The sequence below is a fragment of the Corvus cornix genome, chromosome 14 (genome assembly GCF_000738735.6).
Source record: "Corvus cornix cornix isolate S_Up_H32 chromosome 14, ASM73873v5, whole genome shotgun sequence".
Taxonomy (NCBI): domain Eukaryota; kingdom Metazoa; phylum Chordata; class Aves; order Passeriformes; family Corvidae; genus Corvus; species Corvus cornix.
Window position 1 is genome coordinate 10,697,587 of NC_046344.1, and position 19,504 is coordinate 10,717,090.

The window sequence follows — 19,504 nt, forward strand, 5'->3', positions numbered from 1 at the left end:
GGGTTGTATCCCCACGGTTTATGAGCTGCCCCTGAGGAGCTGCTCTCAGCCTGCAGGCTGTCCTGAGCTGTCACTTTGGTGGGGACACATGATGGTTCTTTCCTCAGCATCCTTTAATGACAAGTATAATGCCAGCAGAAACACCTGGAAGCATCGAACTGAGAGTGCAGATGGCACGAGGAGTTTTTCCTCCCTGCAAGCCCACTCTCCCCTGTGAAAACAACATGATTATTAACATGTTTTATAGAATCTTAAGGCACTAAGCAGGGAGAGTGCAGGAGAAGACCCCAGAAGGCCCCAATGACCTTTTAACCCTGTCTGTGCGTTTATTGGCCTGAATGGGATTTTTGTTGTTCTCACAGTGATTATAAATTATCCAATTCACAGCTTCACACACTCTGTTATTTGTTGGACAAATACAACCAGGTCAGAGGCTGAATTGGCAGCTTCTGCAGGGTGGCACAGGCATAACCAGGAGGCAAACATCCCTGTTTCTGTCAGCTGGAGCATGGTTGGGATTGTGCCCAGCAGGTCCTACTGTTAATTAGGTCTGCCAGTTAAAGTAGTGATATGCCTAAAGTTAAAATCAAGCCCAATGTGTCTTTTAGGCAGCCAGCTGACATCTCTCCGCTTCAATGCAAAACCAATTTCAATATTTTAATTTTATTTTTACAGAAAAATTGTCATCAAAATTTTCACCAAAGGAAAAACTTCCTAGTTTTTGTTCATTCTGTGGTTCATGCCTTTTCACCTCAGAAGAGAAGGGCAAGCTGTGAGAGAAGATGTCTGTTTGAAAGAAAAATGATATATTTTTATTTTTCATTAAAAGCACAAATTTTTCATTGTTCTCATGGGGATACAATAGCAGCTTACAACCAGAACTCACAGAAATATCCAGCACACAATAAAATGTTAAACTTTTAAACTAGTGGCTCAATATATTTTTTACTGTTTCTGGTTGGCAAGACCTTGCAGTATTTGTAATAGGGAATACACACTTTTCTTAGACTTTTAATGGTACAGTACATAGAGCAATTCTTTAACTAAATGTTTAAGAATTTACCAGGGATGGTTGATTCTGAGGAGTGTTTGAGGGAGAAAGGAGAAGGCCTGTAGGCAGCATGAGATATCTGTAGTCATAATAATTGATTGCTTGCAACCCTCCAGGATACCTGTTATGATACATGACGAGAGAAACTGTACTGGAGACAGCTTTAGCTTTATGCAACTGAATTTTAAAATAATGCATCAAATCATTTTATATCCAGCTATAAGTCTGAAACATGATGTTTTCCTGCTTTCACATGGACTGCTTGTCAAAGTTCCCTATTCTGGCTCTGCTTGAGTTTTTGCTTCTCCAAAGCTTCAAAAACAGAATTTAAAATACCAAATGCAGCAACTGAAATAGCCAATTTTTAGATGGGTGATCTTTGCTCTAATCATGTTTTTAAGGTGTCACTGAAACAGCAGCCTGTAGTTGAAGTATGTCCTGATCTTAATGAAGAAGGAGTGATGTTCACCTCTTTCAAAATGTTTTCAAAGTGCAGAACTCTTCTTTGGGGCTACTCAAAACTTATACACCAGTTTAAAGTAATAAACCTGAACTTGTGTACTCACTTGTCATTGGAAAATATTTTCTTGTGTCTGCACGTGTTGTTATTACAAAGTTTATAATCTAAGATAGGAATTAGCCTTTTTTTTCTCTCAAGGCAAGCACTGATGAATCCAATTTATATCTCTAAATGTTGTTTCAATAAGGAGAAATGTTTAAAAAAATAACTATTTTCATCAGATATATATGACAGTAATTGAAAGGATTTTTTTCAGGCCCTGAAAGGGCAAATAATTGTGCCAGGTGATCCTTCCTTTAAGGGGGTGATGAATGCAAAACATGAATGTGTGATGTAAGGTGAGAAATTAAGATTTCAGTTAATTCACTGCCAATGTTACTTATAACTAATGGTCAGGAGTATGAAATAGCCTAGAGAACTGATTTATCTACCTCCTGGGTTGCACTATTTCCATACAAAGGCACCTGTTTGACCATTTTTCTGGATATAACTTTGGGACGTTTTTGAACGCTGACGCTTAGAAGAATCCATTTCTGCAGCTGGTCTAAAAACCAAAATAAAAAATAAATAAAGCTCTGAGACAGGACCATGGGAACTCCTTAGAAAAAAGCTGAACTGAACTTTACTTTTCTCAGCCAAATGAAACCTGAGGCCGAGCTGGCCCATGTCCGAGGCACTGATGAGTTCAAGCAGCTTTTGCAGTAAGTCATACATGGAGTATCACCTTCTATGCCTGCACACTTCTGCCTCGTAGCTGGAGTGGAAATAGAAATGTAAAAAACCTTTGGAAACTGTTGTGCTGTGGTCTTGACAAGTTGAAATAATCACAACTGTTGGCCGCATAGGATTTTATTTTTGTTAAGGAAAAGTGATCATGGGTTGGTCTCTCTTTGCCCTCTCCTCTCTCTCTCTGTCTCTCACTCTGTCTTTTCCCTGTTTGGCGCCAGGCCTTTGTAAAGTTCAGTAGTGATTGATGGAATATTGCATTTGTGGAGTTAAACTTACGTGGTTATATTATGGAGATCAGATGTTGTGAATACCAAAGTAAGCTCAGAAAGAATTATTGTCATAATTAGGTCCCAAATCTAATCCAGTGAGGATTTACTGTCCATATATGGGTACTCTCATCATATGTACGCAGGGGGAAACATCTAAGTCAAAGAGCATGGACAAAAGATCCCAAACTACCTGGGAGAGTCAGATGTTTGCTGTGCTCCAGAGTGTCTACTTATCACTATCAATCTTGACAGTAAGCACTAAATTATTGTACAAATACAAATACACTTTCCTTAAAACTGTCTGAAGGAGCTAAAACCTCGATAACGGTTTCCTTCCTGACCTTCTGTAAAAAACATCTCTGCTAAACAGTTTGTCCCATTCAGGATTTTCTGTCCTGGCTGACCAAGTTCAGACAACTTCTGCAATCAATAACTTCATTTAATTTGGCATCAGATGGCTGGGGTAACTTAATTTCAATTTACATTATGATGCTTTCTGTGGTGCTTTAATCTAATGTTTGTTTCGGTGTTCACTCTAATGTTCATTTTGGCATTGAGCTGTGAGGGGAATGATTTCCAATGGGTGTTTCAGCTGTAGTCACACAAGCTAAGAACTGGAAAGCTGGTTTGCAACTGGGAAACTGCTGTCTGTGCTGAAGGACTGCAGAGATGTGAAAACATTTAAATTTGCTGTTCCATCTAGGAACATTTTTCAGAATGATCTCTTCAGTATCAATTCTGAAATCTAGTATCTTAAAAGAAATGTGTGGCTAGCTTTCCTGCTTTTACTGCTGAAGTGAGCAGAGTTCAGTGCTACAAGCTGCCAGTACAGACTTTAAGTCTCCCTATGGCAATTCCACTCATGGCAGGATTTTCTGGCATCAGTTTTTCTGATGCCTGATTCCTGTTTCCCCATAACTTTCTGTCCTTTCAAGAAAGGCAGTTATTCTCATATTCTCATAATTCTTACATTTTCAGGAATTTCTTCATGGTCATAAGAGAAATCCTTTGCTTCTTTCGCAATTTGTTTTTAAAGAAAGACAAACAAACAACCCTGTGTCTCCTGTTCACCTGATGCATAGAAACTTGCCTCTAGGAAAAAAAGAATTAATTTATTTCAAATTCCTTTACTCAGTACCTGAATGCTCTTCTGGAGTTGGGGTTTTTTTTCTTTTTTTTTTAAGGTTACTTCCTTTGTCTGCTTTATCATTTTTTAGCTAATGCTGTTATCTATCTAATATCTCTAAATATCACAAATAGGCTGGAAATAAAATGAACAGGTGGAAGTAGCTGTGTGCCATCTAGCCCCTCTTTTGAGAAGCTATTCTGAGTTTTAGTCTTCATTTGATTTGGGGTTGAGATCAGGTACTTGGTGAGCCGTGCTGAATTTATCCTTCATTATGCTATTGTAACTGGGACAAAACCTTTAATCTAAAAATATATTCCCCCAACTCGGCTCTTCAGATTTTGTGTTTGATAAACTGATGTGTTGCAAAAACTTCTTGGCTTGGCTTCTAAGATGTGAAGTGGGACAATCTTCCATTGTATAAATTAATCATAAGGGCACACTAAATTTTCCATTATTTTGTTGCTAAGGGAAATGTTACTGGGACTGGGAAGGTGTGTGGGCAGAGGGGTGGTGGATGGGAGCTCCCATGAGTGAGGAAGGGAATGTGCCCATGCAGGTAACCGCAGCCTAGTGAGGTTCACAGTGGATTTTCTGGCAGCTGGGATTGCCCTGATAGGTGAGGTGAAGCCTCCACAATCCCTCGTGGTGGTGTTAATGTCTGTCAGAAACTGCTCTTTCAAATTTTCTGTCTGCATTTCCTGTGTGAAGATTGAAGTGAGGATAGTTTGAGCTGGGAGAAAAGTTGAAAGCTTGTTCCCTGCTCATGAGCTCATCATTTAACTGGGTTATACTTTGCTGACCTGTGTTGTTGGAGGGGGTGGTTGTTGAATTTTCCCCTAATGAATTGGCAATATCAAGATGTCAAGAAATCCATTCAGTGTGTGTGAACTTCAGTTCTGCGAGGAGCCATTTGAATATGTACTGAAAGATAAAGTCACCGCTGGTGATGGAGTGCATCAGATAAGCTGAAATGCATTTTAGTCAAAACTGGGTAAAAGAAATCAACAGTCCTTCATGCTAAAGGTTAAATATCTGCTTTTGCTCCAGCAGTATCAAAGCGTCACTTCAGAGCACTTTCATGGAAGCCTCATCTTCAGAGCAGCGTCTTTCCCTTTGATTGCTGTGTCACTCCACAGTGACCTTTCAGCACTGGATTCCCAGGACACAGAGAGACACAAATGATGCTGTGTCCCTCATTGTTCACTCTTGACATACTTTCTTTTATCTCTTCTGTGGAGAGAGAAGGGATGAAATGGAAGTTTGTAATGTTAAACCATCAGATCTTACAGACAGTATTTTTGCACTTGCTGACCCCAGCAATGCTATTGATGATCTCTAAAAATATATGCTTAAATTTACTCCAGCCTTAAGTGGATGCCATTATTTTTTTGCCTAATATCATTGTGGCTCCAGAACTACTGAGCAGATTGGCCTTTTAAATTTTTACTTCTCATTCCCTCAAGAGAACAAAATTGTTGAAGGAACATGTAGTTGGTTAAGGAAGCAAAGGAACATTTTTCAACTGAGTTATACTTCTGTTGTTGAGGGAGACGTGACTAATAAAGGAGAACTTTCCTAGTCCTCCTTTTCAGTTTTCATCATAGGAATTTTATGAAAAGTTGTGCCAATAATAAAGATGGGGAAAATTACAGGGAAGCGTTTTCAGCTTTTCTGAAATTGCTTTTCTCTACCCTTTTCTCTAACTTAAATTTTCTCTACACAGGCAATTTTGCATGTGTGCAGCAATGCTTGAGAATGGGTTTTTGCAATAGCTATTCTGATTTTTCAACTCTTATCCCTCTTGATGAATCATAAATGTTTGGTTATGGGACTGTCCACATTTATTTTTCACATATCTCCCACCTCAAATTATTACATTCAGTAATGCTGTTTTGGGTTTATCTAGGAATATTCCAGTTCATGATTTCATAACACCTGATGTTCTCTGAAGCTGTGAGATAAAGTTCTCCCCACCCCCTTTCCTGTTGGTGCTTGCTCTGTGATGAAGGACATTTGCCTTTGTAGTCAGTGTTATATAAATATTCCAAAATGTTTATTTTTTCCTTCTAGCCAGGATTATTGAAGTAGTTCTGAGGAAGTTTGCAGAGCTGCCCGTTGCTCAGATGAGTCACAGCACTGTAGTCCTGCTCCCCTGTGTTGGCTGGAGGTGCCTGGCCTGTTTGACCAGTTCATGGCAGTTCTGAACCTTCTCTTGCATTCCAGCTTTGATAGTTCTCTCTCAGCTCTCTAATATTTCTTACCAGTTTATTTAAACCTCCACAATGTGACAAAGCTTTTCACTTGCTGAGTGGCTGCACTGAGCTGACAAGTGAATTGTTCATTTGTACGTGACTAAGGCTGCAGGAGGCTCTGAGCCTCTCTGGGTGCGTGGTCTGTGCTCGGCGTGTGGAGCTGTTCTGCACTGAGTGTGTAACCTCAATAGCTCAGCTGTGCAGCACACTGCAGTTTTGCTGCCACAGAAATCAAAACCTGGGGCTTGCCAGTCTCTCTGTAGAAAGAAGAGGAAGAGCTGGAGGTCCAGGCTTAGCAGTCCTGCCTGGAGAATGACAAGACAAGGATGGGCTTCCGTGTCCAGCAGTCCCTGCCATGCATGCAGCCTGGCTCTTCCATCAGAGCCCAGCGAAACAGCAGCTGTGGCTTTCCCCAGTCAGTCATGGCAGGATGGAAAGTCCTCTGTGTTCCCAGCAGCCTTCTGGCCTGCACACATCCCTGCCTTGTCTTCCTCCAGGGCTGATCTTGCTGCCAGCTTTGCAAACAACTCAGAAAGGGTCACATTTTTGGACTTGGCCAGATTTTGCTGTCTCCATTTTTGGAAACACTAATTGAGAAATGTTTATAGTTATCTGAAAGTTCTTAAAAATTTGGAATGCCAGAAATTCACCTCCCAGTGATGGAAGAGTTGGGTGCCCTAAAATCTGAGAGCTTCAGTTGGGGCTTGTTTCTCCCTGCCCACGCTGCAGGGGTACAGCATGTTCTGGAGCTTTGCAGGAACAGGGCTTCTGTAATCAGCACACGATGAAGAGATGATTAAGACTTGAGAGGTTGTAAGAGTTATGTTGGAAATGCAGAAAACATATTCTGAATATAAGTTTGTATTTGTGGATACCAAGAGTTTTTTAGGGCAATCAATTTTTGATTTACAGTTAAGACATTGGGCAGCGACTGATAGCAGAACCTTCAGCTCTCAGCATCTGTCAGGAAAGTGCCTCATGTTTTTAAATTGATTTGTGTCATGGGATTTGTTGTGACCTTATAGAAGTAGTATAGGAAAAGTCCTCAAAAGTAAAGCCTTCTGCATCCTCAGGAGCCGTTTCATGTGTAAGCACTGCACTGATGGCAGACTCCTGGAAAACTGGGGAGGAGCTTCCACAGCGAGTGAGTGAAACTGTGACTGTGCTTTGTCTTTCTGTCCCAAGGTTTTACTGCACTGCTCAGTAACTAAGGAGGCAAACTGCATGTGAAGAGTGTAATTTTTGAGGTAGCACAAGGCTTTTGCCCTGGAGTTTTTAGCAAAGAGATCCTTTTCTTTCCTTTGTATTTCTGACTGAGGCTGTTTTGACAGAAGAATAGCTGTCTTTATATTTTCTCTGTGTTTTACAGCATGTGTTTTATGTGCTTCATTGCAAAACTGTAAATCCCAGAATAAACAGATTACAAATTCCAGAGTGTGTTTTAAGTTGTCTGGTTGCAGCAGTGTCTGTACCCACAGAGAGGAGCAACACCTCCCAAACCCTGAGCCATGAGCATCCTCTGAGAGGGGAAGAGTCCTTCCTTCCCACAGATAACTGCAGATGTCTCAAAGTGTGAGGTTGGGTGGGCTGTATTGATTTAGGTAATTGTCTGCTGTAGAACCGAAAAGCTACAATATCCTGGGTGTACAGCAAGCAGGTTTGTAGGTTTTTTTCCACTGTGAGCCTACCCAAAGGATGTAGATTTTTGTTTTTGCTCTCTACGCAAGCAAAGATTGTCTCTGAAGTTCTGAATCAAAGCCCATCATTTAGAAAACTGAACTTATGTTGAGGGCTGCAGGCTCGGGCACCCTCTTGGCTAATTCCAATTTAGTTACCCCCAGTGCCAGATAGCCATCCATGTTTTATTTATGGATTGAATTTGTGGCATCACCTACCAGATGTTTAATGATTTTCTGCATATCAAATTATCCATTTAAAGGAAGAGGGAACCAGATTTTGAGCATTGGTGGAGCTAATCTGACTTCTAAACTGAAGGTTGCACCAGCTGAGTTTTAGGGAAGAGTGGAAAAGCAAAAGAACTGATGGCCCAACTATTTCTTTTAATGGTTGAGCCACCTCTATTCTGAATTAACTACTCCACTGAATTTCAATTAGATGACTTAAATGGTGACTTTTGGGATAAATATCCTTGAAGGAAAGCAATAAAGAACATTAATCACTGACAGGAACTTCAGTTTTTCATGACAGCAGATGAAATCCAGCAACTTCATTCTCTCCTGGTATTCCTCTTGGTTTAATGTGAGATAGACAAGCATGTTCTTTAGTGCCACATTTTTGGTGTCTGATTTAGAGTTCTGAAAAAGTTAGGGTTCTGTTGATTGATTATTTATGAATAAACTTTGAATTGTGATGTTCGTGAAAGCTTTTTTTGGGGCTTTTCTTCTGTCAGCAGTCAAAATGTGGTATGCCTAAGTCTTGCTCCATTCTGTGGGTATAAATGAAAAGCTTTATCAACATAAACTGATTTAAGCTTAGTAGCAAGTGTGACTCCAGAACTTCATAGCAACAGAATTCACAACTGGTGCATCCTGATATAATGTAATTGAAGTTGATGCTCTTGTACCTGTTTGTGCCACAGTACATTTCTTTTTACAGCTGCCTTTCCATGAAGACAGGCCCCAACTGTTGGTGGGCAGTGTTGTGCCAGGCTGCGTCAGCTGCAGCCCATCAGATCCTTTCAGCAGTGCTGCACAGTGATGCACCGTGGCTCTCCAGAGGCTCAGCAGGCAGAGCTGGCAGTGCCTGGGGCTGCAGCTTCTGGGAATGGCAGGGTGGAGACTCCCCTCCACCATCCAGTGAAGCCAGTTGTGTGGCTGTGTTCTTCCTGCTCCTCCGACTTCCTACGGGATGCACAAAGATGTTGGGAAGGGGGGTGTGTTACTGGCTTTGGTTTAGTGTGTCACTGAGGTGAGGTTGGAGCTGAGGCCCCAATAATAAGAATGCCTGTTCTTTGACTGGGATCTGCTGCTGTCAAGTGATTGTCCTTCCAAATGGCCTCTTCTTGTATGTGCATTTTCACTGCCTTCATTTGTGAAACCTCTGTGCACCTGCCTTCTAACTCTTGCTTTGCAGTGCTTCTGAGAAGGTATCCCTGGAGGACATTGCTTCTTTTCATTTCTTTACTGGATTTGTTTTCCACTCCTGTTCTGTTCCCTGTATTCTTTAGAGAATGGGATTATCCCATTCTTACATTTTTAGGTAGATGGGTTAAAAGGTTTAAACTTTTTCACAAGTTCCTTTCTTCCTGCTGTGCACTAGAGACACAAATAGTATGTTTGGAATTGTGAACTGTAAAGAAATATTTTTGATCATATTTAAGTAGGATTTAGGTAGCTCTATGAGATATGCTCCAGTATTTTCCCTTGTCTTATCAAGGACTTAACCGCCACCTTCACTGCTTATTTTTGGAAAGAGAAGTAAAACAAGAGCGTGTATGTAAAACCTGGTGAACATTTCAATCTCATTCAGTATTTTAAATAAACTAATTGTTTATTGTTATTTCAATTGTAAGTTCTCTGTTGTAATTTCTGTTGGTTTTGGAGACCATTTTGCATCCCAAGGTATTTATTATCCATTTTGAGAGCCAAAATACAAAGATATCAGGGCAAGACATTTTGTAGATTGGTTTCTCCTGCTCAGTATTTTTTAACAGCATCCCCTAAAATAGAAATGCAAAACTATGTGTCCTACTTTCCCCTCACTAAAATAGATGCCTTTTGTTAATTTTAGATACAACAGAGCAGGATATGTAATTAATGATATCAAAGAATCCATATGATATTCAACAGGGTCCTAACATCAAGGACAAAAGATGTCTGACAACAGCTGTCCCTAATGATTTGGTTTGTAAAATGTTTTCTTTTATTTCAGGAAGTTGGATGCTTTCATCTATGATGCAGCAGTGCTGAATTACAAGGCTGGAAGAGATGAAGGATGCAAACTTGTCACAATAGGGAGCGGGTACATCTTTGCCACTACTGGCTATGGAATAGCTCTCCAGAAAGGATCACCTTGGAAGAGACAAATTGATCTTGCCCTTCTTCAATTTGTGGGAGATGGTAGGGACTGAGCTTTTTTGCTTTCTTTTCTTCCTCCTATGTATGCACTGTTCATTCAGTTTTAGTAGCCAGGAGCCTGTTAGTGCTGTTCTCTTCAAGTCTTTAAAATAGAGAAAGGTAAAACAAATGAGTAAAATTACTTCTTGATGCTGAGACAGGAGTTCTCTTCCACTCGATTCTAACTCACCTCACCGCCAAGGGCATCGGCATCTATTTTCAGAAAGTGTTTTCATATACATCACAAAGTAAAGCTGGCCTCAGTGTTAGAGACCATTTATGCATTTATTTATTTTCTTTATTTTTGTCTCTGAGCAATTCCTTGGTAGATGAGTTATCTTTCAGCATGACTATTTTGCTATTAAAAAGTCTTTAGCTCAGTTCTGAACTGATGTGAGTGATCCCTAATCTAGGATGGATTCATTTAAACTTCTGGTAAAAGAATGCTTATGAAATTGAATTAGGGTGACTTGTTTCATTGTACTTCAAACAAATATTTTTCATTCTAACACAAAATAGAAGAACTTTAGGTCCTCTTGGCACTTTTGCCCTGCAGGAGGAAACTTGCTGCACATCTTTGATATATTTGAAAACAGCAATGATGACTCATTCTCCACACAGGGTTTGAACTCCTTTTTGATTGTAGAAAGCTTCGTGTTTCACATGCACGAGCAAATAGAAATATGCTAATTAAAAGTTTTCTGTGGTGTGACTGACTAAATCCTCTATCAGATTGGAATATGGTGTGTATTACATAATCTTTGTTTTGTTTTTTTTACATAGATGTGTGTGTTGACATTTCTTTATCAGTGAAAGGGGGAGCTTTATCAGAAAATAAATATGAGCTTAATGTCACCAGTAACAAGCTATTGAGGGTAAGAATGGTGAATTTCAGTATGATAGGAATGGCACAGAGCAGGACTTAGCATAGAAGCCTCCTGTTCCATAAAAGCCAGGACATTCATTTTCATGGAGCAGTCAATGAGTGTATTGGTCTTCCAGCACATGGATTTTATTCCTATTATAATACTAAACAACTGGAAGAGGTGTAATCATCATGACTGATGCATTTTGTCTGGTGTATATATGGAAATAATATTGTCATCATATCCATCTATTGGATTTAGAGAGGCTTGTGGAAGAAACCTCACTTACTTGGGTGAAGGAGTGAATAGATGACCTGCAGTGGCTGCCTTTCAAGTGTTCACATATTCTTTTGTCAAAAAGTTGCAACTAACTGGCTAAAAAATTGGCTTTATATTTCTGTTTGGGAATAGAATATTATTTTCTGTTTGTGTAATACTATTAAAGAATTATTAGGTGCTATAATTCTGAGCCATTTTTAGATGGGGAATTTGGATCAGAGAAGTTGAATTATTGGTCCCATACTAAAGAAGAAAAAGCTTCTGTAGCCCAAAGGAGGATCTGAGTTGTCTTTGTCAGTGTGGGCTAACCCCTCTAGATGTTGCCAGAGCATCACTTGGGTTTTCATTCCTTTCACTTTGCATTTCCTTCATGCTTACTCTTTCATCATTTTTGATACTTCTCATCCAACACAAAAAATTAAATCACAGAGAAAGTAAATAAATGGAATAGTAGGGAAAGCACTTGAAGCTATTTAAGAAAAAGCTCATCAAAATACTGAAGGTGCTGCATTTTTATGCTTCACCTCATCTCTGAATATCAGGGACAAAACCAAGAGGGTGGAAGGAAAGTGTGAAAAATCTTACCCTGTGTTTACACTTTGACCTGTGGACTTACACGGCATACAAATGCTTATATCTTCAACCCATTTTTAGTAGCTGAAAATAATACAAATGGATTGTCTACAAAACTTAGTATTAAAACTTACAGAACAGCAATAGATATAGCAAACACCCAGGTGAATGAAACCTTATTATGAAATGTCTCCTCCCTCACTCATCTTGCCTAGATGATAAGCAAAAATTTTAAATGCACAAACCATGGGAATTGTGAATACATTTATGGCATTTTTCCAGTTCCATTGGAAGTTACTCTGAACAACCCATGAATGCTAAAACATTACTTTTCTCTTGTAAAGGATCCGTAAACTTGTAAAGAGTTTTGTAATTGGACATATATGATGTGTAGAAATTGTTGTAGGTATGTTTCCTTTAGTCCCAGAACTGTTTGATACCTTGTCTCACTTTATTGTGTCACAGGTCTAGATGACCATTTTCAGGAAAAAAAACCCCAACTACCATTGCATTTCCCCCAAATGTGAGAAAAAAAAACAGAAAAAAAAAAATCAACAGAAAAGCCCTAATAATGAAATTTCTTCTACTGAGTTACAAAGTACATTGCAGGTGAACTGGAACTAAACACCAAGAAATTAAATGTAAGGAGTAATTGCCCGGAACTAGCATGACCTGATTTTGTAATCCATGTCTAACTTCAGTAGTTCGATGGATAATCTTTTTAGCTGTGAACTTACATAACTCTGTTTTGGTGAACTAGAAGGGATGAACCCAGAGTTCAGACCAACATCACTTTGCTATATCACTAAAAATCTCTTTGAAGTTCTCTAGACTAAAAGCAAGTATGGTTGGGGGAAAGTTTCATCTTAAGATGGTACTCCTGGGAAAGCCTCAGTGGAGCCTGAATGAGGTTGTTTAAGTAAATAGGCAAACACAAATGAAGGCAGAAATCTTCTTTCACATGTATAGCTTCTGCAGGATATATTATTCCCAAAGACTAAGCCTGTAAAACAGCAGAACCCCAAGTAGGATTGAATTATTCTCCAGTACATGTAATAGGGCATTCATCAGAGTCTGGAATAATTTCAATGAATGATTGTAAACCTAATGAGTTTCATAACTATAAGAAAAAAACATTCTAATGAGTTCAACAAACACAATTTCTTTATGTGAATATTATGTTAATAAGAGAAATCATCTTTTTGGATTATACTATATACTTGGATAGCACCAAGTAATTTATTTAAAAGTATATCTGATTGCACATACAAAAAGCCATGATCTCATCTCTATTTTACATTTACCCAGTACTGAAATGGCCTTTTGAAATGTATTTTAGAGCTTCCAATTTCCTCTGCATATGTCTTTCTCCTTTGGTTTTTCTCATTCGATTTTTCCTTGCTGCTTCTATATCATTCTCCTATCTAAGCCAGTTCACTTACACATTGAAATGAATTTTTTGTGCAGTGGATAGGAACTTCTTCCCTCTTCCTTGCACATGTAAAACATCGAACTGAAGAATTAATTGCTTGTTCATGCAGGGGGAACCTTTTCATACTTCTCAAAGCATGATGCTGTTTCTGCATTAAAGCCAATGACTTTGAACCCTCTTTTTAATCTTGTTGGCACTGGAAAAAAAAATCAAATAAATACAGAGGGATGTAGTCTTGCCTTAGGGATAACTTCAAGCTTTAACTGGGTGGTTTATATATGTTTCTGTGTGTATAGTGTTCCCATCCTGAGGATAGTTCTGCTGGGTGGACCAATTACACCAGCAATTATCAATCCCACAGTGAGAGCAGCTCTGAAGTCTCAGTGTAAGGAAGCAGGCCACAAGATGCCAAATTTGTTATTCTAACGAAGAAGAAAAGAGACAGAGGAAAGAAGGATGGGAATGAGTTGCTGAGGAGTTTAAAGAATACCTACTTAATTGTCTCAGAAGTGCAATTGTGCTCTAAAGGTTTCATCCCTTATTCTGTGCAAGTTCACATACATAGCCCCGCTCATGGGAAGTTGAGATGAGTATACATTTGTTAGTATAAGGTTAATTGCTTTGGAACACTGAATCTCTTTAACAGAAAGAGTTGAGAGTTGCTTTTTCTTGTATAACGGATATGAGTGAAGTGCATTGCTAGTGAATTTCTGGTTTTGTTCATCTTACTGTCTGTACAGCACATCTCATTATCTGCAAAAGCTTTGAGCTGATGATTAGCATCTGCAGCTTGGTTTAAGGTAGTTGATCATTGGGATGATTCTCTAAAGCCCAGTGGAGGTTGTGCTGCTTTTTTTTGTCTTGCTGTGATCACAAGATGAAACTTCCATTGTTTTTTAACAGAGAAGTAAAAATATTTCTACTGAGACACAGACAACAATTTCTCAGTCTTCTGTTGAGAAATAGAAGCACCCAGGAGTTGAGAAGCAACTAAAATGATACGGCTGCTAAGAAACAGCACCATCATTTTGTTTGGATCTTCCGCCCACGGCCACAGGAATGTGTCAGAACAGAAATGCGGTGCGCTGAGGAATCGCATGATCCGTGCTTTGATTTATTTTCTGAACCTCTGTAGGAGCAGCTGGGCAGGCTGACATCCCCAGCCCCAGCGTGTTACCTTGCAGCTGTCACTGTGTGTGCACACAGCTCTGCCAGCACAGTGGGGTGAAGGCTCAGGCCCAGCCTGTGGGTTCAGCAGGTCTGTACACATCGTTTGGGAAGGCAGCTGTGTTCCTCCAGCCTCCCATAGCAGGAACTTTAGGCCAGCTGTCTGCAGGCCCAAGTGTTGCTGATACTTCTCTGGCTTGGGCTGCACGTGCCATTTAAAGAGTGGTACTTTTTCCAAATATATCCTGCAAAATCATTTGGGAGGCATTGTTTCTGAAACCCATAGCATCATGTCTTTGGGATTTGGTGTAGAACCACAGGTGCATAGAAAGCGAGGAGAATTTAGCTTTCTCTTTCTCTCTTTTTCTTTCAGTCTTTCTCCCATCTCTCCTTTTTCTTCTTCTTCTTTTTTTTTTTTTTAATTTTAATTGTGAGAAGATGAGATTATTGAACTACAAATTACAAAGCTACTTTGGAATTAAGAGCGTAAGAGGGGTTCAGAGTGTGCATGGATGGGATGGAGAGAAAGGCAGCAAGGAGCCTTTAGCTAGGAGGGATGCAGCAGAATAGAGCAATAAAACACTCATGGCAACAGAAACAGTTGGATACAGGGAACAGAAAATCCTTGGTAATTTTGGGAAGGGGTGGAGTATACCAGCTGGCTGGCCAGGTTACACATCTACTTGTCTGAGGTATTTGTAATGTATTGCACTACCTGCAGATTAAAAGCTCAGTTCAAAAGACAGTGTGGGAAGAGATCTCCAGGAAAAGAGGGCAGATGGTGTAGCTGTATTAAGCCCTTAACCCTTAAAGCTGCAAACTTTAAAGCAATTAGAGACTCAGAGACATAAAGAAGAAAACTAGTTCTGGTTTGAGTTTCCACAGAGTCTGTTATCCCTTCCTAATAACTTTCAGTTCTGGTTAATCTTTATGTGCTTTTAAGACAGCTTAGTACACTAAGAATTGTTTTCCTGGGTGAATAATAGCTTCCCACTCCTTAGGGGTAATAGGTAACTGTGGAAATGAGATTTGCCCCCTTACATCTGGAAGGGGAAAGCTCTTTGCTATTTTTTTCATATTTTAGCATAAGCCTTCCAAATCGCTGTCTAGATTATAAGGAAGTGTAGCAGTGTGACTCACACGGGCTGTTAAAGCCCAAGAAGGAAATACGTATGTGATTATAAGGACATATTTTCAGTGTGTGCTGCTCAGGCAGAATACACCCACAATCACAGTGATTTTCTGTTTATATATTTAGTGTCCTCCTTAAGCAGTGGGTGGAACAAATGTGACTGAAGAGTGTGAGTGTATAAGTGGAGGGCGTTTGTGTAGCTGAACAAGAGTTAGAGGGATTGTAATATTGAAAGTCGTGCTTAGCAGTTCTGTTAATTCATCCTTAACTAATGGGGACATGCAGAGTGAAGTCATTAGCTCACAGTAAGTTTATTGCTGTCAGTCATCTGTGTTCCTCTTGCTATTTTCACAGGGGGAAATAACTCAGAAAATAAGAATAAGAGAGATTGTTTTGGGGGATCCAGGCTGAATTCGATAAGTTGCTGTGCTTTTATATAATCTCTTCTCTGAAACATTCTGTATGGATCATATAACTGGGTCAGATTGGAACTGATGAGTTTATTGAACCAAATGCACATCAATCCATTTGGCTGCTGACCCCGCTATTCAGGGAACACCCTTTTATTTTAGGGTCCCCAAGTGGTGGGGTGCTACCCTCCTCCTCTGTCACTTATGGGGAGTGCTCACCAGGCAAGCATGGAATAGTCTGTCCCTAAATTTGAAAACTACCTTTTGTCCAGCCTGAATAAGCAGATGATTCTGTTAGGGCCACCAGAGTCTTTTGAAGCTGATGCTCTCCATCTGACTGGTGTGAGTGTATATATTTAACCCTCCTGTTCATCAGCTTTACTCGGTACGTGCCAGTTTGCTGTGCTGACTGCTCAGGCTGAACCTCAGGTTAGCGCTTTGCACAAGAGCCACCGCCCCTGACGCTGTCACCAGCAGCCAGCTCCTTTGGCACCTTCTGCTCTGATACATGCGCTGTGATCTCCTGCCAGTGACCTGCTCCTGGCCTCTGCCTTATGCAAGTCCCAAGGAAGTGCTGACACCAGAGGTCTGCTGTACTTAACCTGCGCAGCAACGAGGGTGTTGGGCTGCAGCTCTGCTTTCCCCACTGGGACAGGGCATCTTTGCCTTGTTTGGCCCAGGCACGCTCCTGCAGGATGTGCAGACTGCACGTAGCGGGGATGGTCGCAATGCCTGAAACAGCACAATATACAGGAGAACTAATTTTTCCAGACAACTCTCACTGATGAGAGCTGCAAGGTAATGTTTTTTGGAGTCAGGGGTGGGTGACTGCCCATGCAGCTGCAGTTGCTGGTACAGCTGCTGAAGGGCCTGGCAGTTTGGTGCAGGTGGACCTGGCACTGGGGGTCCCAGTGCTCAGGTGGTTGCAGGAGCCTGTGTGCCATGGAAACAAAAGGAATCTGGGGAGACCAGTAACCCCTCCTAAAATAATCCCAGAGAACTGACACATCTCAAGAGGCAGTGACACAGGCTGCAAAAAAGCAGTGTGCCTGTCAACTGGGCACCACGGAGAGGAGTCTGCTAAGGCCCTGATGAGGAAAAGCATGTAATTTATCCTATAGACTGTATCGTTTCTGTGTCTGGATAATGAAATTTTTATTGTGACAAAATTGTTCAGGGGACACAGTGGATGGTTTATCAGTCCTTCCCAGGATGATAACGTGTGAAAGAGGCTAGAGGAGTTTACACTAAAATGTAGAAAGAAAGGCCCTTGTGGGATATTCAGGCCAAAGGGCCAACTGGCACGTTTCTGTGCAAATAGCAGCCAGAGCAGAGAGCTCCATAGCCACAGGAACAAACCCAGGAGGAGCACAAAGGGATCAGAGCACTGTTTGTGCTGTAACCTAAACCCATTGTAAATAGTGTTGAATTACAAGTGAGAGAGCTGGAATGTTGCAATTCATTGGAGTGTATTTTGAATGAATACTGCAGAGACTCAATGCTGCTTGAACTATGGATTTTTAAAGTACTTGCTTATGGTCATTCTTACAGTATAAACGAAGCAGATCTTTTATGATACAGTGCTATAGAATTTTTTAAAAATCTCTTAACGTAGGAATCATGTAGTCATTTGTGAGTTTTTCAGGTTAAATAGATTGTGGATGTGTTAAACAGAAAACAAACACTGTATATTTTTTTTTTGTCAAATACATTGCAACTCTTCATTTTCTGGTTTTGTGCCAGCGTCATGATGTTCTTTCTTGCTGAGATCTGCAACTGTCCATTTACATGTTAATCTAGTCCACACATGCATGAAGGTAGGAAATTATTGTGGCATTACATTCCTTTAGTAAGTGCCTGAAGAGAAAACAAAAAGCCTTAAAATAAGTCTGATTAATATTTATGAGTAACTTGAGACCCCCTATTAGATGCAGGCTTGAACTCCATTAACACTCAGTTCAGTGAGGCCTGGCATTTATGTATATTGAGGTTGCTGACTTAGATTTCCAAGGTCTGTTTTATGTAATATTTGGAGCTCCCACTTGCTAATTAATATTATGCACACTCAGGGATGACTGAACTCTCCAGTGCCTGGTAATCACAAATTGCTGGCCTTTCAATTGCCAAGTGTGATATATTGCCATAGGTGTCATCACCCTACACATTCAGCTTACAAGTCAGACCACCAAAAAGGATTTGAAAGACAGCATTCCTCCAAACTGACTTAGTTATTTTAAATTAATTTATTTTCTGAACCAAATTTAGCTAGCCTCAAAGTTCAATGTTTTGAATTCAAACTCCAGGCCAAATTTGGAAGTGGCAGATTTTAATAAGGAATGAATTGACACCACAGATAAAAAAGTTTCTCATGCCTGAGGATTTTGTAATAAAAATGTTATGGCTTCTGTGAATATCTGGTTTAAAGTGCAATGGGCAGGAAAAGCAATAAGAAGATTGGGCATTTTTGCAGTTTTATAGGGTCAGCTATGCTGAAGTGTTATTATGTTTAAATTATTGACTGCTTTGTCTGTGTTTCTGTGTGTACACACACACACACACACACATATAAATATATATGCACATGTATAAAGATATATACTGGAAATGGCAACTGCTTTATATGGAGGTACCAGAATTATCAGCCTAATATGTCCATTCCCAGATAAGATCACTCCATAAATATGGCAATCCAATGATTCACAGTGCTTTGCTATCTATAAAAATGTGGATTTCTTTCGGGCATTAATTAACAGTGATTGCTGTCATTGTCATATTATGGAAGGGATATTGCAACAGCAGGATCTGCAAGGCTCTGGGATACTTTGTTCTTCTTTACTTGCTAGGGCACTGTCATTTATCTTGACTCAAAACAAGCTTAGTTCATTTCTGTAGGGATGTTTTTGGAAAGGTTGCTGGATTATCAATAGTTACTTTAGATGTACATGCCAAAGGGAAAGGAACACGGAGGAAACAGTAATAAAAAAGAGGTTTAAATTCCTTTGTGAATTTTGTTATGAATAGTGAAAGGGCACAGCAGTCAAATCAAATTGATGCCTGACAGTCATGGGACATGTGAATTTTCCTGTGGGAAGTAATGAGGTCTGATTGGCAGAGCTTCAGCTACTAGTGCACAGACCATAAATATTGGTCTCTCTTTGGACTTGGGTTCTTTTCTCTTCTATAGCCTCTGTGAGTTTTATTCATAGACCTTGGGGAGGACTTGAAAGAAAGGAAAGGGAAACAGTCCACTGAGGTTTAACAGAACAAAAGAAATCCAAATGTTCTAAGATATGGAAATGCAATAATGAACCCCAATTATCTATGTGTGCAATATCTATACTGTTACAATTAATAATTTATTGTCCCAATGTCCTGGATTAGAAGATATTTAAAGATTCAGTAGGTTTGACTTTCTTCTTTGGGGTGCTCTTAGGTATTTTGAAGATTGAGCACTGTAATTTGGGAGAAGACACATTGCCTTTTGCAGATGCAGAGGTTCAATTCATGCTTCAAGCACAAAATTAAACTGGGAATTAGCTAGAGACTGAATAATCCCTCTCCCAAATTTGTGAAATGCCTTTGCTAAAGTGTATCAGAACTTGTCCTTTCTACTTCAGTT

General features: G+C 40.0%; 1 protein-coding gene across 4 annotated transcripts in view; it reads left to right on the top strand.

Annotated features, from left to right (window-relative positions):
- Positions 1 to 19,504, top strand: part of GRIN2A (glutamate ionotropic receptor NMDA type subunit 2A) — a 167,894-nt gene that overhangs the window by 132,821 nt on the left and 15,569 nt on the right. For all 4 annotated transcript variants that reach the window (XM_039560307.1, XM_039560308.1, XM_039560305.1 and 1 more), the window contains one exon: positions 9,842 to 10,029. In XM_039560307.1, the coding sequence (XP_039416241.1) occupies positions 9,842 to 10,029 (188 nt within the window). The remainder of the gene's footprint in view (positions 1 to 9,841; positions 10,030 to 19,504) is intronic.